Consider the following 26889-nt stretch of genomic DNA (forward strand, 5'->3'; position numbering starts at 1 on the left):
TCTAAATGACGAATGAAGTGGAAAATCTGAAAGACGGATTGGTAGGAAGAGAGGTGGTAGATGCCGCTGGAGGCTTCTCGGAGGAGGATTGGTCGCTCGTTGATGAAGATCGGGAGGGTTTCGGTGGTGGAGGAGAGGAGGAAGGTGAGTGCGTACACGAAGAGACCTAATCGCTTCTCGATCCCCGATTTGTCTAATCCGATGTTGATGTAGATCGTGCCGAGCACGATTCCGACTCCTATGGCTTGCAATGTGTTGCTGACGAGCAATTGCTTCGTTCTGTAAATCAATTTCCAGAATCGGAAGGATAGGAGTGTGATTTCGTGGATTCTCGAGCTTCCAGATCTGATTTTGTGTTCAATTGGAGGAGGAGAGATGGATTCGATTGATTTTTCCGGCTACTGCTCCGGCTGTTCCAGTGGTTGGAGGTCGGTGAGGATTTCCATGGCAAATTTGAGGGGATCGAGCTAGGGGGGGGGGAGGACAGTGAAGCCGTTGGAGAGGAGGAAGGCTTCGAGGGAGGAGTTGTCGCCGTGGTGGATCACGAAGCAGCAGCAGCCGCCGCAGGGCGTGCCGCCGGAGCTCTTCTCCGTGCTGCAGTAGGTGAAGAGAGCGTTTGTGCCGTTTTGGAGCCACCAGCAGCGCAAGGGGGCGGCAGAGGTGGTGGAGCTCGATCGGATTCTCCAGGTGTTTGATGAATTGATTCAGAAGGTGTGTGCGTTTATGCGTGTGAAAGTTTAGAGTGAATTGTCTCTCTAATCTAATTATTAAGATTCGATTTTTTTCCAGAATAAAATGTTCTTTTTTCTTGTTTATAGTGATGGTTGAATGTGTTCTGTTTTTCTATCAAATGTTTCCTTTCTTTTCAATGAGGGATTTTTTTTGGTGGATTGTTTTTCTTATTCTTGAGCTGAAATTGTTCTTGATGGAGTTGCTGTCTTACTTAATTCTGCTATTTTTTATTGGTCTTGATATCTTACCATATCTAATCTCTCTCTCTGTTTGCCTCTTGAGCTAAGATTTCCATAGCTTCTTGGTTCCTGAAAGAAACATATTGATCTATTTGAGAGAAAGAGTAAGAGAGAGAGAGGAAAACATCTTGATCTTGTAAGGAATAGAGTGAAAAGCAGCACTCTCAATATTGATGATGACGATGATGATGTGCAGAGCCATAAAATAGTAGTTATCTTTTAATTACAAGAATTGTTTTAGTTGTTGACACTATATACAAGTTGTTGACAAGATGTTGACATTTCGCCTTCCGATATGGAAGGCGAAATGGAAGGCTTCTCGATCGACGCTGCCGAGTTCCCCGATTTCTTAGGCGTCATTCTGCTCGATAGCATTGATTTCAACGATCTCTTCCTCGGAATCGAAGACGGCGACGTTTTGCCCGATCTCGAGATGGATGCCGAGAGCTCCTCGCCGACGGCATTGATTTCTACTCTTTGTTGGATTTTGTAGTGAGATCTGCAATTTTACTCATTTTTCCTGAATTGGAATTTGTAGATCTAAAAATTGGAACAATAAGATTTGTGAGATATTGAATCCTCGTGTCGAAATTGTTAAATTTTTTAATTGACTAATAGATTTTGTGTATGTTGGTGGAAGCTCTGCGATGTTTCTGAAAGTAAGTAATATGTCAGCTACACTTTCAAGTCATGTCAACTACACGTAAAAGTCATGTCAACAATTATATATCATGTCAACTACACTTTCAAGCCATGTCAACTACACTACAAGCTATGTCAACAATAATTATAAGCCATGTCAACTACACTTTCAAACCATGTCAACTACACGTACAAGTCATGTCAACTACACGTACAAGCCATATCATATCAACTGCACACACATATAATGTCAACTATGTGTACAATCCATGTCAACTACACATCAAATGTCAACAACTGTGTAGTTGACATAAAAAAAAAATTTAAAATTGAAAAAAAATAATTATTTTTAAAAAAAAAATTAAATTTTTTTTTAAATGTAAAAAAAATTCAAAAAAAAACCATGTCAACTACACGTACAAGTCATGTCAACTACATGCACAAGCCATGTCAACAATTATAAGTAATGTCAACTGCACTTTCAAGCCATGTCACGAAATTATAAGTCATGTCAACTACACTTTCAAGCCATGTCAACTACACTTTCAAGCCATGTCAACTACACTTTCAAGCCATGTCAACTACATGTCAATTGATATGTGAATTATAAGTGTTATTTTTTAGTTGTTGACATTTTAATACGAGTTATTGACACTCGATATTCTCGGTATTGATATGTGAATTATAAGTATTATTTTTTAGTTGTTGACATTTTAATACGAGTTGTTGACATTCGATATTCTGCCATTTTAGAAATGAAATGACGATAATACCCCTAGTTGGCATAATCATGTCAACTATACACATATAATGTCAACTATAAGTTGTTGACATTTGATGCAGCCACTCATTCATAATTTTCGTGCGATGTCAACAGCGTGTAGTTTATGTCAACTAGGTGTATTATCGTCAATAGCTTGCACATCAAATGTCAATAGCCAGCATCAAATGTTAACAACTTATAGTTGACATTATATGTGTATAGTTGACACGAATTGTATATGTAGTTGACATTACATGTGTGTAGTTGATATGAATTGTATATATAATTGACATGGATTGTACACATAGTTGACATGAATTGTAAATGTAGTTGACATTATATGTGTGTAGTTAACATTAATTGTATATGTAGTTGACATAGATTATATAGGTAGTTGACATTATATGTGTATAGTTAACATTAATTGTATATGTAGTTGACATAGATTATATAGGTAGTTGACATGCATAGTTGATATTAAAAAGGGGAGATAACTAAATCTTAGCAACTAATTTTCAAATGAGAAATATTACCAAACAATCAGAGTGCAAAATATTTCATGCTTTAATTTGGAGAAATAAAAGAGAGAGACACGTAATATTTGCCTCAAAAGCAGAATTCTTTACGTATTTTCCGTTCCTTTCATACTTGATAAATCATCCAACAACAATAAAAAAATTGTACATTTAACATTTCTTCAATATCGAGAATATCAAATGTCAACAACTAACAAATAACACTTATAATTGACATATCAATACCGAAAATATCGAATGTCAACAACTCGTATTAAAATGTCAACAACTAAAAAATAACACTTACAATTGACATATCAATACCGAGAATATCGAATGTCAACAACTAAAAAATAACACTTATAATTCACATATCAATAGCCAAAATATCAAATGAACTAAAACAAAGTTGAGATATCACAGTTAACAGGCAAGAAAAAAGCAATAAAACTGCCAGACATCCAATTCAATCATCAAATAAAAGTTCAATCATCAAATTGGTCAATCATCTGCGTCGGACTCACTACCAGAGGAACTCCCTGATCAGAATCTGTAAAAAACAAGCTCAAACGAATGAACATCTGTTTCTGTTTCCGTTTTCCATACTTTCACCCCAACACAATGTAGAAACGCAAGAAGAATCAGTATCAATACCACTCGAGGATGACGAATCGCTGCTTGAGCTGCCAGAAGTGCTTGAGCTACTGCTGCCATTGCCTCTACCATCATTCTCCTGTCCAACAACACCATCATTCTCCTGCCCAACAACACCTTCTTTCACAAACTCAATCTCCACAACAACAGGGAAACTCGTTGCTGGCATATCGTCATCAATATCTACATCTTCTTCATCATTTTGTTTCATCATCTTGCCACAATCATCATTCTTGTCGCTCAATGCGCCGTACACAACATTACCAACAACATGAATAAACAGTGAAAACACCACAAAAAAGACAAAAATCTTGATGCAAATTTAACTTACCACATCAGCATAGCATCAGTAACAGGACTGGAGGGAATAGAAACTCCAGCAGCTGGATTGTTGTTCATCATCAACGCTTGCCGCTTTGTCTTGCTCACCATCTTCTTCGAATTGGTCACAAACCGATCAAGTTCCCACAGCGTTTCCGTATCAAGAGCCTCAATATCAAGCTCAGTTTCATTGACATCCTGTGCCAAATGCTCATCCCTCTTCCTGATTATCTGTACAAGTTGAGGCATCTTCTCCTGGGGTAAATTCTGCAACCCAAATCCAAGATTTGTTGACATCCAATTCCTGATAATACTTCCAATTCTATAAACAAATCAACAATTAAGCTTGCAAAAAGTTCAAATCCTATAACAAAAGCAAATATTGGAAAATCAATCTCTCAAATGAGTTCACATCTAATACAATTGAATCATCTACTGCAAAAATATGGTAATATGGTTGCAACAGAAGCAAAAATCTCATAAAAATGTTGATAGCAAAAACACAAGTTAATAGCAACTCATCAAATCATGATCAAGGAAAAACAACTACTTAGTCTACAGTCATCACAGCAAGCACTACAAGGCAAAAAAAAACCAGAGACGTATCAAAATGCCTCTATTTTACAGAAATCAGTAAAACATGAAACGAAAATAGATGAATTCGAATTAAAACATGGTACAACCACAACAAAAATGCTTGTTTCAAATAAATAAAAATGGAAAAGAGAACAAAGAAATTCACCTAAACCTGATCTACTTTCCCCAAATAACCACACAGTGTTAGCTCAAACAATCAAAACATGAAAAGAAAATAGAATTAGCTAGAAAAGTAGAAACAGAGTATGAGAGATGCGGTGAAATGAGAACAAAAATTGAAGTGCATCTCACCCTATCAAACGATTTACTCCCAAATTTAAATAGACATGCAGAGTGAGCTTTCGGGTTCCTGTTTTTGTGAAATACTCCCAAAGTTCACCATCTCCGATCAGCATTTCACCTTCTCCGATCACCTATATGTAGTTGACATTATAAGTGCGTAGTTGACATTAAAATTGAGAATCTAACTCTTAGCAACTAATTCCCAATTAGGAAATATCACCAAACACCTAGAGTGCATTATGATTAAGCTTGATTCCTCACTCCAACACAATTGATAATCTAAACCTAAAACCTTCAATTCCATAAACGAATTAATAATCAAGCTTGCAAAAAGTTCAAATTTTATAACAAAAGCAAATTTTGATGAATCAATCTTTGAAATCAGTTCATCCAATTCCATAATCTGGCGGTGGTATTGAATTTGTCTCATCTTTAATTGTTGAATCTGCAGCTGCAAAATCTTCAAATCAAATTCATTGGATTCATTGAAAAGCAGCAGCTAATAAGATGTCATCATCACTCCTGTCAGCGAATCCAGCACTAAATTCCGGTAGATCGTCGATGAGGAGACGAAACAAGAAGAAAATCCATAGCCGCGATATAGCAGAAAATAATGATCAGCACCAAAACTCACCAATCGAATGGAAATCGGAGACGCTGCAGCAAATCTACTCGTCGAAGCTCCTCCAAGCGCTCGCCAAGTACGGAACGGCGACGACTCGCTCCTCAGATTCGCGCTCGTGATTCCGGCGAGCTGCCTAAACACGAAGCTGAATTCGCCGTCCGCGTTAATTGATTGATTATTAGATTTCGACTTCGTCAGCTTGTCTGCCGTCACTTTAGGCGACGGCGTCCGGCTCCCTGCTGTGGCAGCTCTTCCGGCGGAGACATGATCGAGCTGCCACCACCTCGTCGCCGTCATATCAGCGCAATCGCAGGCGCAGGCGGCGCTCAAACATGCGCTACATGATCGCTGCAATCTCAATTCACAGCTGCCACAGCCTCTGTTGTTTCACCACTCCGTTTCACCCTACGTTTCGAGACGGAAATCGCACACCGGCGCATCCGCGCCGCGTCACCCCCACGGCGGGCATAAGCTCTTCTTCAGCACTCCCCAATTGATGCCTCGCCGCTCAATTGCAGTCGAGATTGAGAGGTTTTTCTTCTCTGTTTTGGGGATTTTCAGTTCGAAACCCAATTTTTCTCTCCCAACAATGCGTCCAGATGCAAGGAATCAACATTTACCATTCTACCCTTTCAAGGACACCTTCATCTTTGAGAAAGTAATTAAGAAAATAAGGAAAAAGAAGAGGGAGGAGACGGAGAGCAGACAGTATAGAATCTGAAAATAAAAATAATTGCATGGTCTGAGCTTATGTAATTTGAGGGTCATAGTGCAGGAGACGGGATCGTCAGCTAGTTATATATCACATTTAAGGTATGTATAAATCATACTTTTAATTTTACATATATTATGTGATGGATTGCTATGTGTTAAATTGGAGTAAATATTTGAATTATATGATGTGAGCCTGAAATGGTTATGTGTGGAGTATTTGATATTGATATTGTGAATGATGGATATGTGATTTGTGCAATGAATATGTTTATCTATAGTATTGAAGTTATTGATGGATTATATGGATATGTAATTGGTGCAATGGATATGTTTGATGTATGGTATTGGAATTATTCGAGTCATGGGATTAAAGAGGATATGTGACTGTCTTGCTCTGGATCTGATATACAATGACAAAAGACCTACGGGTCATATACAATGATAATGGACCTACGGGTCAAAGAAAATATGCAAAGAGGGGCCTTCGTGGAAAGGTCAAATCAAAGAGGGGCCTTCGTGGAAAGGTCAAAATGCAAAGAGGGACCTTCGTGGAAAGGTCAAATCAAAGAGGGGCCTTCGTGGAAAGGTCAAATAAATAAAAAGGAACCTGCAGGTCGTATAGAATGGAAATCCCGGGCAGATACCAGGTTTGTTCAGTCACAGAATATTAAAAGGATCATAGAGGCATATGCATATGAATATTAAATTATTTATGATATTTATTATTTCTGGTGATATATTTTGGTGAAAGAATGTGTTGATATTTGTGTGTGAAATTAAAGGTAAGGTTTATATGCATTGAGTTGTGGCTCATATAAACCACTAATATTTTTCAGGAATAAGATATCAATGATGCGTGGGTTGATGTGAGTTACAGTTATTATAAGGGTCGGCGGCTGACGCATTTTGGCAACTTCTCTTCCTCATCATTTTTGCATGTAGATAAATGTATAGTATATAGAGTGGTGAGAGGGTCCCACTACGGATTAGAATGTTTTGAAATATGTACTTGATGAATGTTTATTTTTGAAATGATATAATATGTGTGCTTTTGAAAATTTGAATTTATTTATAGTAGTGCATATGTCATAAGGGTTGGGGTGTGACAGTTTAGGATGATAATTAAAAAAATATCAATATGCAAAATGATGCATGTCTCAGGTTAGGGATGTCACATTAATATATGATAATAATAGAAAAACTAAAAATGGCCCTACTAGAACATTGAAGCCCAAATTTAGAATACAAAATTAACGTCTCTTCTTCGTCTCCTACTAAAATCATATCGCACAGATTACAGCCGCTAGAGTTGGACTATAGTCTATACATAATACACTATACAACATGTACTTGCGGAAAAATTAAAGGTTTGATTCTTTAATTTTGATTTAACTTTTTATTTTGAATTAATGGCATGAGATTTGAAATTATTTGTTTCTTGAATAGGAAAAACCTAATTAACTTTTGAGAATTGAGATAATAAAAGTTTTTGAATAATTACAATTTGATATTATAAAAATATGTAGTTGTGACATGAATTTGACATAAATATTTTCTTAATGTAGTTTCTTGTTTCTTATACATAGATTGCACATTACAGTGATTTAAAATTTTTTAATATAGGAATACATATTATCTAATAAATCTTGTTTGTTCTTGATTATAGTTATGCATCGATATTTTAAAAATCAAGGAATGATTCAACTTCTAGTTCAAGTATTGCAACCCCAAATCCGACTGTGAATCAGGATGGAATTAATATTGCAAGTGTTGAAGCTAATCCGGAAAAAATAGTTAGTGACCCGAGTGCGATTTTGAATCAAGAAAGAATCAATGTTGCAAGTGTTGAAGTTAATCCGGAAAGCATAGTTAGTGACTCGGGGCTACAGAGTCCTATTGCTAACTATGATGTTCAAATAAGTGATCGCATTCGAAGAGAATACGTCTCTAAGGGACCTTGCCAACCGAAAGGTCACGTCTTTAGGAAAACTTCGTATGGTAAAGAGAAAATGAGCTTCCAAGTTAATTGATTTGAAAGACATGTATGGTTGGAATATAGTGTTGAAAAAGAAGCGGCATTTTTGTTTTTGTGTTATCTTTTCAAGCCTATTAATGCCAATCGTTTTGGAGATGACGCATTCGTGAGTACGGGCTTGAAAATTTGGAAAAAGGCGCTTGCTATTTTTAGAGAACATGAAGGTTTAGGGTTCAACAAATAGCACACATGATCAGGCTAGAATACTTTTTGAAGGGTTTAAAAATCAAAGACAAAGTGTTGATTACAATTTGAGGAAATATGACAAGGAAGATGAAGTCAACTACCGCATTCACTTGACTGCTACATTAGATGTGATTCGATTATTGTTAAGACATGGATTGCCATTTCGTGGGAATAATGAATCATTTGAGTCTATAAACAAGGGAAACTTTCTAGTGATACTTAAATGGTATTGTGAGCATAAAGAGGAGGTAGCTGCAGTTACATTGGAGAATGCTCTAGGTAATAATAAGATGACTAGTCCTTTGATTCAAAAGGAATTAACAAATTGTTGTGTCGTTGAGACTACGAAAGTTATTTTGGAAGATATTAAAAATTACAAATTCTCTCTATTGGTTGATGAAGCGCGAGATTCATCGATAAAAGAGCAAATGACATTGGTTATTAGATACGTGAACAATAATGGAGAGATTGTAGAAAGATTCGTAGCCTTGGTACATGTCACTGATACTACAACAATGTCATTGATGGAAAGGATTGACTCAGTGTTTTCTAAGCATGTTTTACATTTATCACGGTTAAGAGGTCAAGGCTATGACGGTGCATCAAATATGTGGGGTGAGTATAATGGTCTGAAAACCCTTATACTGAATGAAAATGGATCTGCGAAGTGCATCCATTGTTTTGCTCATAATCTCCAACTAGTGGTGGTAAAAGTTACAAAACAACATGGTACTATAAGAGATTTTTTCACCATTGTCACTATGATTGTAAACACATGTGGAACATCTTGCAAAAGGAGAGACAAACTACGACAAGCTGAGGATGAGAAAATTATCAATCTCTAGAAAGTAAAGAGATTAAAAGTGGAAAAAGTTTAAATTAAGAGATGAGTTTAAGGCGGTCGGGTGACACTCGATGGGGATCACACTTAACTACTTTGCTTCGTCTAAAAGGTATGTGGTCATTGATAAGTGAAGTGCTTGAACATGTGTATGAAGATGATACTAATCCAGATAATAGAGGTATATCAAAAACATTGAGTATGAGGCTTGGAAGCTATGACTTTGTATTTATTTTACACTTGATGATAGAGTTGTTTGAGTCAACAAATGATTTGTCAAAAGTTTTGCAACTTCGGGATCAAAATATAGTTCAAGCTATATCTTTGACTGATACAACTAAAAAGGACTTTGAAAGACTTTCGGGAGAATGGATGGAACCAATTTGAGACAAGTTGAAGAGTTTTGTGTCACTAATTCCATTGATGTTATCAATATGGATGATATCGTCAAGTTTGGTGTGCGAATGAAGCGAGATGAACATGTTACAAATTATCACCATTACAAGGTGGTGGTTTACTTTCAAGTATGATTTCTATTTTATTTCTTAGTTATTATTAAATACTCCCTCCGTCCCATAATAAATGTCACACTTTCTTTTTTAGTTTGTCCCACAAAAGATGTCACATTTCCTTTTTTGGAAAAAGTTCTCTCTCACATTAATATAAATATATTATTTTCTCTTCCACTTAACACACAAAACAACACTTCCTAAAATCTCGTGTCAATCCCCAAGTGTGACATCTACCTTGGGACGGAGGGAGTATTTCATTGTATTCTAATTTCATATTAATTATAATTCTTAGGTTCTTGATTTAGTTATTCAAGAGATGGAAAATCGTTTCCCAAAAACAAATACAAAATTGCTTATTTGCATGAATTGCCTTAGTCCAAGAAACTCCTTTGCTAGCTTCAATATCGACAAGTTGGTCCGTCTTGCAGAACTTTATCCGGATGACTTCTCGTGCACTGAATGTATGACTCTCCCTATCAACTTAAAACTTATATCGGTGATATAGTTGATAAAGTCGAGTTCTCCAATATTGAAGATTTGGAAAAATCTTGCAAAGATTTTGGTCGCTACCACAAGAGATAAGGCTTTTTCCATGGTGTACCGTTTGATTGAGTTGACTCTGATCCTTCCTGCTGTGACCGCTTCTGTCGAGAGAGTATTTTATTCGATGAAATTTATCAAGATTGATTTGCGAAATAGAATGGGAGACGGTTGGATAAATGATATCTTAGTTGTACATACTGAGAGGGAAATTTTTAACAAAATTGAAAATGGGGCCATTCTACGACGGTTTCAAGAAATGGCGACACGTCGAAAACAATTACTCCCTCCGTCCCGGAGTATTAGACTCACTTCTTTTGGGCACATGATTTAAGGAATTGATATTTAAATAGTTAAAGTGGAGAGAGTAAAGTATGAGAGAGGGAAAAAGTAGAGGAGAGAAGAGAGAAAAAAGTAGGTGGAGAATAAAATAAGATAGATGTTTTTTGCTAAAAAAGGAAATGAGTCTAATATGTTGGGACATCCCAAAAGGGAAAGTTGGTCTAATACCTTGGGACGGAGGGAGTATCATCTAAAGCCTCATAAAAATTGTAAGGACGTAATATTTGAATTGAATTTTTTAGTATTATTAATATTGTTTTTTTTATAATTTCAACACCAGCTTATTTGAAAGTCTAGTCTGGGTCCCTGTTTATTTCAATACTTTTTTTCCCTATAATTACAATAGAAAGCGTTGTCTGGAACATACTCTACAATGATAACAGTTGTAATTGCAAAAGCAAATCAAATGAAAATTTCCACTAAATTAACTTTATAGTACTACTACACTTTATATCATTTGAGATTTAAATTTTTTTCTAATTAATTTATTATACATAATCATTAAAATACCCCATAATCCTATTTTTATAATCTATTTACACATCTTTCTATATTTAAAATAAAGTCAATAAGAAAATTAAAGTATACTACTAGTATATTTAAAACCAAACCAAAAATCTCTGGATACCACCACAGTCAGTTCGTCAACCTTCTTAGGCAAACAACTTCTAATGTAATTGATTCATCTCTAAGAGAAGAAGAGCCGTAGAAACAAGCAAATATGCAATGGAAAAAGAATATTTTTAAACTTAAGTTGCGTAAATTACTAGAAATTAGTTTTAATGACTAACAGTGTTAACAGTTGATGCAGACATAATCAGAAAGACTGTAACACAAAAATGCAGAAATAAAAAGATTTGATTTTAATACTATGGTTAATTAGGAAATGTTTATGTAGAATATTGATTGTCACATGAGATCAAATTAAGAAAATAATTGAATTAGAACTTGAATAAATAAAGTATAAATTTCGTACTCATTTTGATACAATTTAAAATTTAGTAGTAGTAGTATATTTTAGTTACTATTTATGAATTCATATGAACGTTATATTACTTCCAATAATTAACCAAATTACAAAAACAAGCAATTAGAAAATAATAAATCTGGTCGCCCTAGTAATTAAGTCAATTAACCAAGGGCATGAGTGATAACTAATATTGGCAAATACACATTTAACGCTTTAAATATAACATAATCACCCCAACCATGAACCACCTCACCCCTTCATTTTCAAGTAGTATATATAAGTAGTTATATTGTAGGTTTGAAGTTGAACTGTACATCTTCTCCCTCAAAATTCAGTTTGCTCAACAACAAATTACTCACCCTCACTTTCTCTCTCTAGATTCCCCAGTTATCTGGTGCAGCATGGCGCACAATCATTCCGATGTACTCGAAAATGGAGCACATCCTTGGCTGCTTCCCCACGATCACAAACACGCTAAGGTAGGGAGAGGGTTGTTCCCCGTGCTTTACTGTTTGTACATTACAGAATAAATGTACAACTCCTTAATGCATGTCGCTCTTGCTGCAGGAGCAATCTCCTGGATTTGGAGCGTACGGGATTAAATCTCAGTCTTTTTTCGAGATGAAACCTGCACCGGTGGTAAGTAATTCTTTATTCCAATCTTATCTCCGTTAATTGTCCAGTTTTGCTGTTTTTGTCGGTTCCCATCATTGTCCATTTTTATTTTTTATTATAAATAATTAAATGGTAATTAGGTCACGCATTTTTCCTAACTCAACTCACAATTTATTATAAAACTAATATATAAACCTGAGATCCATGTTCCATTATTTTTTTCCAATCACAATAATCAATTATTAGAGTACTATTAATTTTTTTGTTTTCCCGTGATATAAAAAATGTTAATGGAAATGTGGTTTTAGTGGTTTGGATTTTGTGTTTCTTCCTTTACCTTTTCTCTCTCTCCCTTTTAATTAATGTGTTGGTTATTTTATATGGAGCGTGTGCAATAAATTTAGAATATACAGATTAGAAGATTTTGAGAACGTCATGCGAATTTCGGAATTTAATTAATTATATTTTGCAAGATTATTATTCGGCATGTAATAACATTAAATGATAAAAAAATGTAATAACATTAAATGAAGGATCTTTTTAGAAAAAGTTACAATAAGAATCTAATTAGGTTTGTAACTAAATCTAGTCAAATATTATTTTGTTTCCGCATTTGAGTTTGAATACAATTCAAATTGAATATATAATTATACTTTGAATGTCAAATTGAATACGAATTGTTTGATTCACTTGGTATTTCTAATGGCGAGGGGCTGCAATAATGATTTCACTTTGAAATTTGATTTAAAAATAAGAAGTCTTATAGTACTAATGTTATAACTCTTTTACATACAAAAAGGAGTACTTGTTTATTCTAATGTTCTAACTCTTTTACATACAAAAAGGAGTACTTGTTTACTTTATTAATAGTACTAGAATATTTACCAATAATTTAGCAATATTATTTGATTAATTTTCACCTCGGCCTATTCCTAAGAAATTTCATGGTAGGGTTTAAATTAGTGCAATGGCCGGAAATGTGGATTTTTAAGTCATTGCCCACTCTAGGAATAACTATATGAAAACATACATGCATAATATCTGTTTACTTTATTTTTACTTTGTTCTTAATTTTATCATTTAATTCTATTTTAAGTGTCCCATTTCTTCATTTTTTTAATACTCCTTATTTCTTTTCTGTCTCAAATATTCATGTGAATTGTTAAGTTGAACTTGCCAGAGCTTTATGTTTATGTTAAAACCTAGTACTATATAATTGCCATGTTAGTTTGTGTTTATGATTTATAAGTAATAGTAACTCTGAAGATACCACATCTCATGATGATTATTTTAACTGATCAACAGAACAGATCATGTTTGATGAAATTTCAGTTCATCAACATATTCTTTGGTTGATATATATTAACGGGTTTACTATCTATTTAATACAGATTCAAGGACAACTGAGATCGGGGCAAAAAAATCATTTTAATTGTGCCAAAAGTGGGCCCCAAATGCAGGCTATATTTTTGGGCCCAAAGAGAAAATCTTGTGGCACTGGAGTTTTCATTCCGCGTGGGCAATCCACTCGCACTGACCCTAAAGTCACGAATAAGCCAGGTACGCTACTCAATTATAAAATCATAGTATTACCGAACATGCACTTTCTAAATTTAGAAACTCTTTTATATCTAACGAGATGAGACATGTTATTCATTAACAATACTTTAATTACTTTTTTTCTGTATATTTCTTTTATTTTACCAATTTTGAATTAAAACTCGTTCCGAACCTAAAGTGCATATTTTTTTGGGACGGCGGGAGTAGTATTTTACATTTTTATGCTGGTATTTTACCTTTAGAAAATTTTGGGTTCTTTAATGTTCTTATTTCTTATGATACTCGTGTATTTGCTTATTTTTAAAATGTAATATATAGATAATTATTTTTCTCAGTAAAGATTTTTCAATAAGTCAAACGATCATATTTTTATGATTATATATTTAATTAATAGTAGTATATGAAATTTGTCCATGATCATAATTCATATATATGGATATGAAATCATTACTAAATTAATTTTATTGGCTTCTTAACAGCTTTCTCTCCAGTTCTGTTGCCTTCTCGAGTGATTCAAGCACTTAACCTTAACGTCCACGAACTTGGTCAAGAAATTAAACCCCATTCAGGTATTCAATTCATCAATTGTAGTATTATGCTTTATTTTCTATTTTATTGTTATACAATAATAATGAAAAAATTGGTTTATTTTTCCTCCACGCAGAGCAAAGTCAGAAAACCAAGAAAATTGATGAAAAATTGGAGAAACAAAAGGAAGACTATATTTCTTTTTCGCCAGAAATTATTCTTCCTGAAGAATGGACGTATTAGCAGCCCACAAATCATTTCACTGCATTTGATGTTTCTTCTTATATTTAATTCATTTAGGTGTATGAGTATAAGAGAGAATAAAGCTTCATTAAAATGGATGAATCAATATCTTCAAAAGATAATAATAGTAGAATTTTGGATAATACAAAATGAATAAGTTCAGTCTCTGTGGTTTGTTTCTTTCCTAGCTTTTGATAAACATTATCATGTATTGCAATTTAAATTTTTTCAGTAATATAAAGACAGCCATGATTTTTTTAATTTGTGCAGTATGCAAATAGTCACATTGAGAGTAGAGATTTTGTTGCGACGACTAGAGATCATGCGATCACATTATTTACATGTCTTAAAATGCTTAATTTGTATACTCTTTTGTTCTATATATATTAAAAAATCCTACTAGTAAAAAATAATATAATGAAAATTGTTTATTCTTGTCTAATTGAGAAATACTGATGCAAGTAACTATATATTGATGTCTTGAGATGTATTTTTCCACTTGCATTATATCTTTTCATTTCAAAATGTTACTAACAACTAACTGGGTAGCGGGCAATGGGTAATTCCCATCTCGACCCGCCGTCGGGTATTGGGTACCCGTTACCCGACGATAACGAGAAACGGGGCGGGATCGGGTAGAGTGTTTTAGAGTTTTGCGGGTAGCAGGTATACCCACTACCCGCGCGGGTATATCCATTAGTCCCGATATTACCTGTTAGTATTAGTATTAGTATTAGTCATATTTCATCTTTTAATAGTTCATCCGTTCCATATTAATAGAGGTGTTTCAAATAGTTAAAATGGATAAAAAAAAGTAAATAGTTAAATAATAATAGCCATATATGCACTCATTTTGAAAAATAAAAAAATAAATAGTTAGAACGGAGAAAAAAAAAGTAAGAGGGATAATAATGTAGAGAAGAGTATTTATATTATTATTTTTCCAAAATGAGTGAAGAAAGTGAAATTAAGGTGGAACGGTGGGAGTACTTTATATAATCTAAGAATTCTTTTAATATATTTTTATATTCCAACGAACATACAATTGAAAACTCACCGGAACTAGCTATAGAGTGTCCCCTCACTTTTATTCTCAATCTATCCAACATTTACCATTGATATTAATAAAGTAAATTAGAGAACATTGACGGTTATTATGGTTTTCAATTTTTTTATTAGGATTTCAGGTACGGGTACCCGCAATGTCGGATGCGGGATACCCGACACGGGTATCAGGTAATCCCGGTATATCGCGGGGCGGGTATTGGGACAACTAATTTGGCTAAAATCGGGTACGGGTACCCGACTTATCGGGTGCGGGTACCCGCGGTAACCCGTTTCGCCACCCCTAGTTTCAACTTTGTTTCAGATCTTGTGTTTCAATTTAATACATTCTGCTATTTTTATTTGGATATCATTAATTCTTTATCTATGTGAAGTACAAAATATTCCATAATTGTTTCATGTTCGTACAGTACAAAAACTTTTATTATTATTTCATATTGGTACAAAAAATTTCTTCATTGTTTTATGGTTTGTACGTCACATAAGTAAAAAATAATCGTCGTTTAAACACATATGATGAAATGTATTAAACTCAAACAAGAACGAAAAATTTTGTATTCCCTCCGTCTCAAGATAAGTGAGCAAAAACTTTTCAGCTCGGGATTTAAGGAATTGGGGTTCTGTTAGTAAAGTGGAAAGTGAATAAAGTAAGAGAGTTAACAAAGTAGAGAGAATACCAAAAAAAAAAAAAGAAATTGTTCACTTGTCTTGGAACTTCCCAAAAAAAAGAATGTGAGTCGCTTACACAGAGGGAATATAGTTTATGTAAACTTAAAACTTTTTATACTAATTAAGATTACGTTTCTTTTCGCTCGCTATTTTTGCGAAGATGGTAATAAATAGTTAAAGTGGAGAGAAAGTAAAGTAAAAGAGAGAATAATATAGAAAAAAGTCGTATAACGTATTTATATCATTTTTACAAAACAACAGCCGAAAAGAACCGCATCAATTATAATGGCACGAAAGGTACTCGTATTTATCATTCCTGACAGTGAGTGGGTCAGTCCTGTCCATATGGTGCCCAAGAAGTCTGGGATACAAGTTGTAAAAAATGAGAAGAATGAATTGGTACCCACCAGATTAGTGACAGGGTGGAGAATGTGCATCGACTACAGGAAGTTGAATGAAGCCACGAAGAAGGATCATTTCCCTTTACCGTTCATTGATCAAATGCTGGAGAGATTGACAGGCAAATAGTATTTTTGTTTCCTTGACGGATACAGCGGCTATTTTCAAATCTATGTTAATCCAGAGGATCAAGAAAAGACCACATTCACGTGCCCTTTTGGTACGTATGCATACCGAAGAATGCCGTTTGGATTGTGTAATGCACCGGGGAATTTTCAACGATGTATGATGAGCATTTTTTCGGATCTGTTGGAAGTGTGCATTGAGATATTCATGGACGATTTCACCGTCTACGGGAACTCGTTTGACACTTGTTTAGCCAACCTTGATCTGGTGCTGCAGAGATGCCAAGAAAAGCATTTAGTGTTGAACTTCGAGAATTGCCACTTCATGGTGACTGAAGGCATTGTCCTAGGTCACGTGGTTTCTGAGAGGGGTATCCAGGTAGACAAGGCGAAGGTGGATGTGATATCAAAATTACCATACCCTACGAATCAAAAAGAGGTGAGAGGTTTTCTAGGCCATGCAGGGTTCTATAGGAGGTTCATAAAGGATTTTGCAAAAATCGCGCAACCACTCACTCGGTTGTTACAAAATGATGTTGAATTCGTCTTTGACGAAGGATGTGAGAGGGCGTTCCAGCTGCTTAAGGACAGGTTAGTATCAGCACCAATAATCAGGGCACCAGACTGGAACCATCCTTTCGAGATAATGTGTGATGCAAGCGATTTCGCTGTGGGAGCTGTCCTAGGACAAAAAATTGATGGAAAAATCTATGTGATCTTCTATGCTTCCAAAACGCTAAATCAAGCTCAGAAGAATTATGACACCACGGAGAAGGAACTGTTGGCTATCGTGTATTCCTTTGAAAAATTCTGACCCTACCTTCTTGGGTCAAGGGTTATAGTCTTCACGGATCACGCAGCAATAAAGTACTTACTGGCTAAGAAGGAGTCGAAGCCAAGGTTAATCCGTTGGGTGTTACTTTTACAAGAATTTGATTGGGAAGTACGAGATAAAAGAGGAACGGAGAATAGGGTAGCAGATCATTTGAGCAGAATCTTCCAAGGAGAAACAGAAGAGGCCATACTCGATGCCTTTCCCGAGGAACATTTGTACCTTTTGGAGAAATTTCCTAGACCACCTGACTGGGAAGCAGTTTTGGCTCTGACCGGTCTAGGGGAATCGGATAAAGGGAAGCGCACGCTGAATGCAGAACCATGGTTTGCTGATCTAGCCAACTACTTGGTCACGGGAGAGATGCCGGTTTCAGAAGAAGTTTCCCGGGCCCAGAGGATGAAGATTAGAAGCGAATCCAAATTTTATTTTTGGGATGATCCTTACCTGTGGAAAATGTGCTCAGATCAAGTGATTAGGCGCTGCATTCCCGAATGGGAACAAAGAGATGTGTTAAATCATTGCCACGCGTTAGCATGTGGAGGCCACTTTGGGCCAAGCAAAACAGCGAGGAAGGTTCTAGACAGCGGATTTTATTGGCCAACATTGAATAAGGATGCTTTCGAATTCTGCCAGTATTGTGAGAGATGCCAACAGACAGGGGGAATTTCAAGGAGAGATGAGATGCCACTGATCCCAGTGATCGTGTGCGAAATTTTTGATGTGTGGGGAATGGACTTTATGGGACCGTTTCCGTCATCATGTGGAAATACTTACATATTGGTGGCAGTGGATTATGTATCTAAGTGGATAGAAGCAAAGACCACCACAACTTGCGAATCGAAGGAGGTGGCAAAATTTCTCAAGGATAATATTTTCAATAGATACGGAATTCCCAGAGCCATCATCTCAGACCAAGGAACACATTTCTGTAATCGCACCATCGAGGCTTTGATGAAGAAATATGATGTACACCATCGAGTGTCAACTCCTTACCATCCTCAGTCTAATGGCCAGGCAGAGATTTCTAATCGCGAGATCAAAGCGATATTGGAGAAAACAGTTAATCCGTCAAGGAAAGACTGGAGCAAAAGACTCGGGGACGCATTGTGGGCCTACAGAACTGCTTTTAAAACACCTATTGGAATGTCACCCTACAGACTTGTGTTTGGTAAGATGTGTCACTTGCCTGTAGGAATTGAACACAAGGCATACTGGGCAGTGAAAGAAATGAACATGAAGCTGATAGCATGCGAAGAAGAAAGGAAGTTGCAATTGCAAGAGTTGGAGGAACTTCGGCTGGAGTCGTTTGAGTCTGCCATGTGGTACAAAGAAAGAACGAAGTTATGGCACGATAAAAACCTCCGGGTCAAGGAACTTCATGTGGGACAGAAGGTGCTCCTTTTTCAGTCTCGGCTTAAGCTAATGCCAGGGAAACTGAAATCTAAATGGATTGGCCCATACACCATCGTTGGCATCCGAGCAAATGGAGCAGTGGAGATCCAGGGAAGTGCTCCAAACTCTGTTCCTTTCTTTGTAAACGGTCATAGAGTGAAAGTTTTTAGGGATAATTCCGAGTTGTGTGTAGTGGACGAGATTCCACTACACACACTCCCTATTATTGCCTAAAAGGACAGGGGTAATTTCCGATGAATTCCTGGGTCAAGGGGTAAGCTGATAATTTTGAAAATTCACAACTGAACTAGGGAATCTCGGAAATACAACATGTAAATAGTTTAATTTTTCTCTAAAAAAATTAAAAAAAAAGAAAAAAATGATGATAAAAAATGTACTTATGTGTATATAATTTCGAAGCACCAGACTCCTAGGGGAACCCGTATTTTATGCCCTAACCTCGACCCAGGGGTCTGGAATCTTCAATTTTTATTTTGTAGGGAATGGTCGAGGGGATTCGCCAGGAGGAGAGCCTGAAGGAAGGAGTCAAGGAGGGAAAAGATATTTTGAATTTCAAATTCTGGCCGATAATTATGGGAGACGTACGGTTGCTTACATCACGCCTGCAACCGCACCATCTTTTCACCAGAAAAGGCAACCGTCGTCCTTCTCTCTCCACTCACTCCAAATTAGACAAAAATCGTGTTTGCTCTTCCTTCTCTCTTAATTCATCCTCTCTCTCTAAAAGACGGACGAAACCCTAACAACAAAAACGCCCAGTTCTTTTCGTTTTTTTTTCAGATCTATACCGATGGATTCTACCAAGGGAACTGAGTATGACCCCACTTTGTTGGCCGAATTGACACAGAAGGTGGGAAGCATAGAGAAAGCGAAGGAGGTGTACGCCCTATTCGCCGCCAGTCTGATGCCGTCTGCGCTGACTGTACCGTCACTGCCAATTCCGGCGGATTCGGCCGCGACACCGGCAAATCTCTCTGCAACAAGATCGCAAGTCGCTGAACCACCGCATGCAAAGGCCGTTTCGCAAGTAGCGGAGAAAGAGGAGGTTTTACACAGACAATCGGAGGACGGTGAACAGACGAATGACGAGACCTTGAAGGAGACAGAAGGTAATGTACCGGAGAACCCTAATCTTGAGGGTAGGGAAATGTATGAGGGGGAAACCCCTATTGCTGATGAAATTCTTGAGGGGGGAACCCCTATTGCTGTTGAGATATGTGAGGGGGAAACCCCTGTTGTATTTGAAGTTCGTGAGGGGGAAACCCCGGTTTCTGTTGAAATTGCTGAGGGGGAGACCCCTGTGTTTGAGAAGGCTGTTGAGGGGGAGACCCCTATGTTTGAAACAACTACTGAGGGGGAAACCCCTACTTTGGAGAGAATCGCTGAGGGGGAAACCCCTATTCCAGGAGATGTCAGGGGGGAGAACCCCATCTATATCGAGGGGGCAACCCCAATGTTGATTGGAGAGGGGGAAACCCCAGAAAAGCTGTTGGCGGAGTCGGATCTACATTCGACGGAGGTACCGGAGCCCGAGGAAGGGCTGAAATTGATCGTGGACCTTGTCGATGACCAAGATTGATGAAAGGGCCGAAAGGAGGCGCACCAGGAGAAGCCTCCTTGACGAAGTTGATGACTTTATACCTGAAGAGACAGAGACAGAGGCGCGCTTGGCCAAGGAGAAAGCAAGAAAAGGAAAGGCGTCGGCGACTGCATCTACCCGGTCAAGGAAAGCTCCCTCCGTCCAGGAGGTCGAGGAGACCCTTTCCCCTGTGACCGAGGAACCCTTTGTCGAGGAGCACGACGAGCCCATCCCTGAGCCAAGCTATAACTCTGAGGAGGTTGAGGAAGAGCCAATTCCCGGACGCCCCGTGATTTGGCTGACTAAGAGCTTGCTGGAGGAGATGAGACAGTTTGACGACCAGAAAAGGATCGCGGTGTACAAGGAACGATGCAGCGCAGGGAAGATGGCCAAGTCGGGGAAACAGTATAGCAAGAGGGAACTCAAGATGATTGCATGTGATAAAGAATTCCGCGCCTATATCCAAGCAATAGGGTTTGAGTGGCTGTTGCAGCACAGCCAAGAGAGGGTACCGGTGGACCTAGCAAGGGAGTTTTTCTCCACTTTTCGTTTGAAGAATACCACAAACTTGGACGCGGATTCTATCACATTCAGGCTTTTCAATCAAGAGCACGAGTTGAGCATTAGGGAGTGGTCCCTACGGATGGGGTTGTTCACTAAGGAAGAAGATAAAGAGGGGGCTTGGAACGACAGGATGGTGGGGATGCCAAAGAACACACCTGGGTTCAAAGTCCAGACAGCATGGGAACTGGTCACGCACTCTAAATCAGGGGCGTTTAAATCCAGCTACTCCAAAGCCTCCCACATCGAAGATCGGATCCTCCGCTTTGCTCAAATATTTATCAGTTACAATTTGATGGGCAGTGCGAATTCAGCCCTCACTACTACCGATCTCTACTTCACTTGGTGCATGGCGGAGGGTGTTAAGGTGCACCTCGGATATTGGATGGCGCAGGCGTGCCACCAGATGACGAGCAACCCGGGGCGTCATATGTACACCTGCCACCTCATCGGTGCTTACCTCCAGAGGAATCTGGAAATGAGAATTGCCAAGGCCGCCCCGTTAGTAGTCATGTGCGACCCCCCAGAGGTGTTTAGTGTTGATTACTTCTTCAACAAGGGGTTGCTACAGACTCAAGGCACCAAAACTCTCTTCTATTCATTGGGAGACAAGGTGAAGGCGGAGCCAGAGGAAGCTGAAGAGGCCATGCCAAGTGAAGAGATCGAGGAGCTGCGGAAGGAAGTCCAGGACATGAAAAAGAAGATGCAGATAATGCGGAAGGATATGATGAAGGAACTCGGTGGGATAAGGAACGAATTGATGGGAAATCGGGAGGCAGTGCAGAACCTGAGGGGAAATATTGCTAATTTGGCAGTAAAATGTGCCAAACAGAATGATAGGATGACGGAAACGGTGGAGCTTTCAATGAAAATGTTGAAGTGGATGCAGCAGACGTTCCCCTTGACCCAGTTGAGGACAACTCCTGGGTTCAGCAGTGAAGTCAGGCAGCCCACCCATAGCAGTCCCTCCGTCAAGCGACCACAGCAGTCGCTTCAGATGATCTCCCCGACCATTCCCGTGCAAGTTCCAGCCCCACCAAAATCAAAATTGATCGTGAGAAAGTCAGTACCGGAAATCCCAGAGCAGAAGGAAGAAGAGCTGGAGCAGCCAGCTAGGAAGAAGGTGAAAGCGACCCGCCCCGGAGTCCCACCCCAGTCTGGCTCCCGAGGGAGCCAGCCCCAGAAATGATCAAACATCTCTTGACCAAGTAACTTTTATTTTTCGTTCTTTTCGTTTTTTTTTATTGTCTACCTGTTATATATGTGTTTAACATTTGTTATATCTTCTCCCACTTAGCCCACTGCGTGGTCTAAGTGTGAGAAGTTTGTGTTTTCTGTTGTTTTATTTGTTTTCCTATGTTTTTTCTGTGTCTTTCTCCCACTTAGCCCATTGCTTGGTCTAAGTGTGAGAAGTTTTATGATTTTGGTTTTGCATTGATCTCTCTGTTCCCCCCTTCACGACGATGGCTTAGGGACAAGTTTGAGTGAAGTGGGAGGGGGAGAGGAGTCAATGCATTACCCGTATTGCATGTTAAGAGTCTGTTAGTTTTAAGTGTTGTCACATGAGCCAGTGGATTTAATACGGCATGATTCCCTTAGTGAAAGTAATTGAAGATAGGAGGCATTTCAACTTAGAAGCTTTTTCCTTAAATGAGCCTAGTTAATTTGAATGAAGCAAGAATGACGGAGAATGCCTCTACTTACTTAGTTGTGAAGCCCTACTATATAGTGAGTTATAAACCTCAGATAACTTTGAGCTAACAAATGTTTAAGGGCCACCACTGAATGCTTAGGGAAGAAGAGCTATGAAGGAGGGAAAAAAAAAAAAAAAAAGGGGGAATTGGGTTATGGAGGTATAAGCTGGACGAAGTCCAGGGTAAGGCGGTATAAGCTGGACGAAGTCCAAGGGAAAGAAAAAATGGAGGAATAAGCTGGACAAAGTCCAAATGTTGAAAAAAAAAAAAAAAAGAGAGGAGGAATAAGCTGGACGAAGTCCAGAGAGGGGAATGGTCTAAAACAGGAATAATAATAGCCTGACCCAGGAAGGAGAAACTCTCATAACCCAACGCTTCAGTGGTGTAGCATTAACTTAAGAGAGAATCGATTCTAACATCCCTGGTGAGGAATGAGTGATCGAGTGAACCTAACAATTGGGTAAGTAGAAAGCTATCTTGACAAGCTGACAGATTGACTAAGTAAAGGAAGGGAAATGGCCTATTTGGAGGAGTGCAAACTATTGGAATGACCTTAATCTTGTGGGGACAAATGCCTAAAAATTGAAACTAGCTCATGTATATATGTGTTTTGCGTGTTTGTGTGATTTTCTTATATTTCTTAGTTTTTCTTGTGTCTAGGTCTAGGAGTCGGTCCAGAGATAACCTCGCTTGAAATTTGCCTTATTCTTTTTCTTTTCTTGTCTTTATACTTGAGGACAAGTATGGTTTAAGTGTGAGCAGTTTGATAAGGCTAATTTCATGCATCGGTATGCGCAAAAAAATGTTATAATTTGCTGGGTCTAACACGTTTCCTAAGCCAGGTGTGTGAAGAAAAGCGCTAGATCAAGGAAGTAAGGAAGGAGATGGTCTAGCGAGAGAAAGGAGTGAAAATGAGCAGAATTTACAAAGAAAAGTGGCGTGACAGAGGAGTCTACAGTTGAGGGCAACAAAGTCATTATCAATACCTCGCTGGGCCCACCTAAAACGCCTATATATAGAGAAGAGCATGCAACGCAGAGCATATAGTTTTTCACTCTTCTTAGCTCATACATTTTTTTACACACACTTGGGAATGGTTCTGGGGTAATCGTGATAGAGGGGGTATTTTCTAAGATTTCTTGTTTGGCAACACCGTCCTAGTGAGGGCGAAGACACAATTACTTTTAATTTCAGCTGTTTTTGTTAGTTTCCACCGTCGAACTTCACTTTTGGGAGTCGACTTTGATGTTGATGATGTTTAACTGCTTACCGTTCATGGATCTGCGTTTATCTGTTTAATTTCAAGTTATTTTGCTTAGATCTCTCTGCTGTTAGCATAATTCTTAAATTGCTATGTCGATCTCTGTTTATTTCGTTATTGAGGTGTTTGATGTGGAATTTGGTGACAGATATGTGGTTGATTGAGTGTTCGGAGCTTAAATTTGTAAAATCTGACGTGATGGAGAATTTCTTCTGTTTGGAGTTCGTGTCGGACGCTTGGATCCGGAGTGGATTTAGCGTCTGAAGTTGGTTTTGGCGTGTGAAAGAAACAGTAGTTGATAGACTTGTTTTATTTCCTCTTGTTTTCTATTTTCACTTCGTCTAGGTATGCAGATCTGTTAAGTTCTTCGTTATTTATGCATAGATTTGATTTCAAGTTAGTAGCCCTGTTTTTGATTTGCTTATGTGTTTTCTCAAGAAGTTTTATGCGAATTTGGTTGTAGAAGACGATGTCACTGTCAGTTAGTACGAGAGTTAGTTATTTTGCCACTTTTCAGTCGTACTTTGTTTTTTTTAGACATGGTCCCCACCGTAGAATTATCTCCTAGGTCTAGCTGTTAGGTTAAGTTTCTTTCTAAGGTTCCCAAGTCAAGTTAATTTTAATTTTCCTCAACCCAAGAAAATGCGTGGCAGCAGCCAACACCAAAAATACTCCCAAATCCTTGATTTCGAGTCTTACACATCCTTCTCTGTGGGATCGATCCCTACTTCCCTATACTAGGTTTAGTAAAGTGGTTGAGGGTTTTTTTTAAGAAGGGGAAGTACTTGTGTGTCCGACGACCGGGATTCCGCATGACCACGAGTTCCGAGACCAAGTGATCTAGTGGACTTGCTGGATCTAGGGAACCTGCTATTTCCTTGTTTGAATATTGCAACACGCACTGCACACACTACACTTGTACCATTCCCGTAGCTTCAGTCGCATATATGAGAAAAAATTCGGTGGACCCGACACACCACGTGGCATGATGATGTGATGTGTCCCACTAATTAAAAATTGACAAATGGAAGTATTAAGAATATATAGATTAAACTATATAAGGTATTTAGTTCTTGTACATGGAATAAAATCCTAAAATTTAAAACTCTTAAAACACAATATGCTAACTTAAATTTACTATTTTTCGTTTTGTATTTATACATGAAAAAAATAAAAAGTAGAAAACATAATGATAAAAATCATGATAGTAGTATGCACGAAAATAAAAATATTTATAGTATTGTTTTAGCATTACACAAAATAAAAAATTACTGTACTTAGTATTGTATGCATCTCAAATAATCACAATACATTAACTTAAGTTTACTATTTTTTTCATTTTGTATTTATATATGAAAAAAATTACAAATAAAAATATAATACTCCATTTGTTAATATACTAAATCATAATTAATCATATTAGTCCTATAGGCATGAAATAAAAGTATTTATATAATTTTATTTTACTACTACACAAAATAACAAAAAATACTTAATATTAATTAGTCTTAAAATGATGTGAATATATGATGAAAAAAATAAAATATATTATTATGTAGTATATGCGAGTATTATATTGTAATATGGGAACTTTTTAATTTAAAAAATTTTATTCCATGTACAAGAACTAAATACCTTATATAGTTTAATCTATATATTCTTAATACTTCTATTTATCAATTTTTAATGAGTAAAGGCCAAAATTGGTCCTGAACATATGACCATTTTACCTTTTTGGTCCTAAACTTTATCTTATGGATTTTTTGGTCCTGCACATATGACAATTTGATCATTTTGGTCCTCCGTCAAAAGTTCCGTTAAAAACTTAACGGTCAATGGATTTAATTCGATTTTGACCAAATTAGTCTTTTAATCCTGATTTTTAATTCACTAATTATTCCCTAATTATTTTAACAAATATTCCAGGTAGCTTTCCTGATCGAAAAACGGCGAATTTCGATTTCTCCGAATACTGATACTCAATTCCATTGCTCTGTAGGAGCCCTTGGATCAAATTCTTGGCTTCATCGGGGTCGGAGCTCTCGCATTCGACCTCATAGCTCGTGCTGAAGCTGTAGAGCGCCTCATCAAGCTCCAATTTGAGCCCATTCCACTCGTAACCCCTCTCACGTTCCTAAAACCCCCCAAACAGACCAAACCCTTCCCGCCCAAACCGAACTCCTCCCTCACCCTCCTGATTATGTCGGACGGCTCGATGAGGAGGAGCCGCGATGGATCTGCAGCGCAGTGGCGGCCGACGGTGGGGTCGAGAGGCTCCTCCTGCTCCTCGATGCGGCTGATTCCGCCTGAGATTTGGGGCTTTGATTTTAGCGAGAGAACGCAGCGGGAGTCGAGGTCGTAGAAGCGGATGCGGAGGGCAGCGAAGTTGGATGCCAGCTCCGCGTTGGGGCCATCGAAGAAGAGGTTCTCTTGGAGGTGAGTGCGGCGGTGGTAGGCAGAGAGAACGGCGGAGAGGCGCTCGTGGGCGGCGGAGGACGGGAATAATTAGGGAATAATTCTAATTATTTATTTAATTAGGGAATAATTAGTTTTAAAAGATATTTAAATTATTTATTTAATTCTAATTTTAAAAGAATATTTGTTAAAATAATTAGGGAATAATTAGTGAATTAAAAATCAGGATTAAAAGACTAATGTGGTCAAAACCGGATTAAATTCGTTGACCGTTAAGTTTTTAACGGAACTTTTGTCGGATGACCAAAATGATCAAATTGTCATATGTGTAGGACTAAAAAATCCACAAGATAAAGTTTGGGACCAAAAAGGTAAAATGACCATATGTTTAGGACCAATTTTGATCTTTACTCATTT

At 37.6% G+C, this 26889-nt stretch overlaps 1 protein-coding gene and 1 pseudogene across 1 annotated transcript; one reads left to right on the forward strand and one right to left on the reverse strand.

Annotated features, from left to right (window-relative positions):
* Nucleotides 1–11811: 11811 nt before the first annotated feature.
* LOC125218913 (uncharacterized) lies at nucleotides 11812–14717 on the forward strand. Its single transcript, XM_048120716.2, has 5 exons — nucleotides 11812–11989; nucleotides 12078–12149; nucleotides 13517–13685; nucleotides 14165–14254; nucleotides 14350–14717. The coding sequence occupies exons 1-5, from the start codon at nucleotides 11912–11914 to the stop codon at nucleotides 14454–14456; spliced, it is 516 nt and encodes a 171-aa protein (XP_047976673.1). The 5' UTR covers nucleotides 11812–11911; the 3' UTR covers nucleotides 14457–14717.
* An 11234-nt stretch (nucleotides 14718–25951) lies between these two features.
* On the reverse strand, nucleotides 25952–26553 carry LOC148932699 (triphosphate tunnel metalloenzyme 3 pseudogene; annotated as a pseudogene).
* Between the last annotated feature and the right edge of the window lie 336 nt (nucleotides 26554–26889).

The sequence above is a fragment of the Salvia hispanica genome, chromosome 2 (assembly GCF_029641045.1).
Source record: "Salvia hispanica isolate PSC_SH4W2 chromosome 2, Shi_PSC_v1, whole genome shotgun sequence".
Taxonomy (NCBI): domain Eukaryota; kingdom Viridiplantae; phylum Streptophyta; class Magnoliopsida; order Lamiales; family Lamiaceae; genus Salvia; species Salvia hispanica.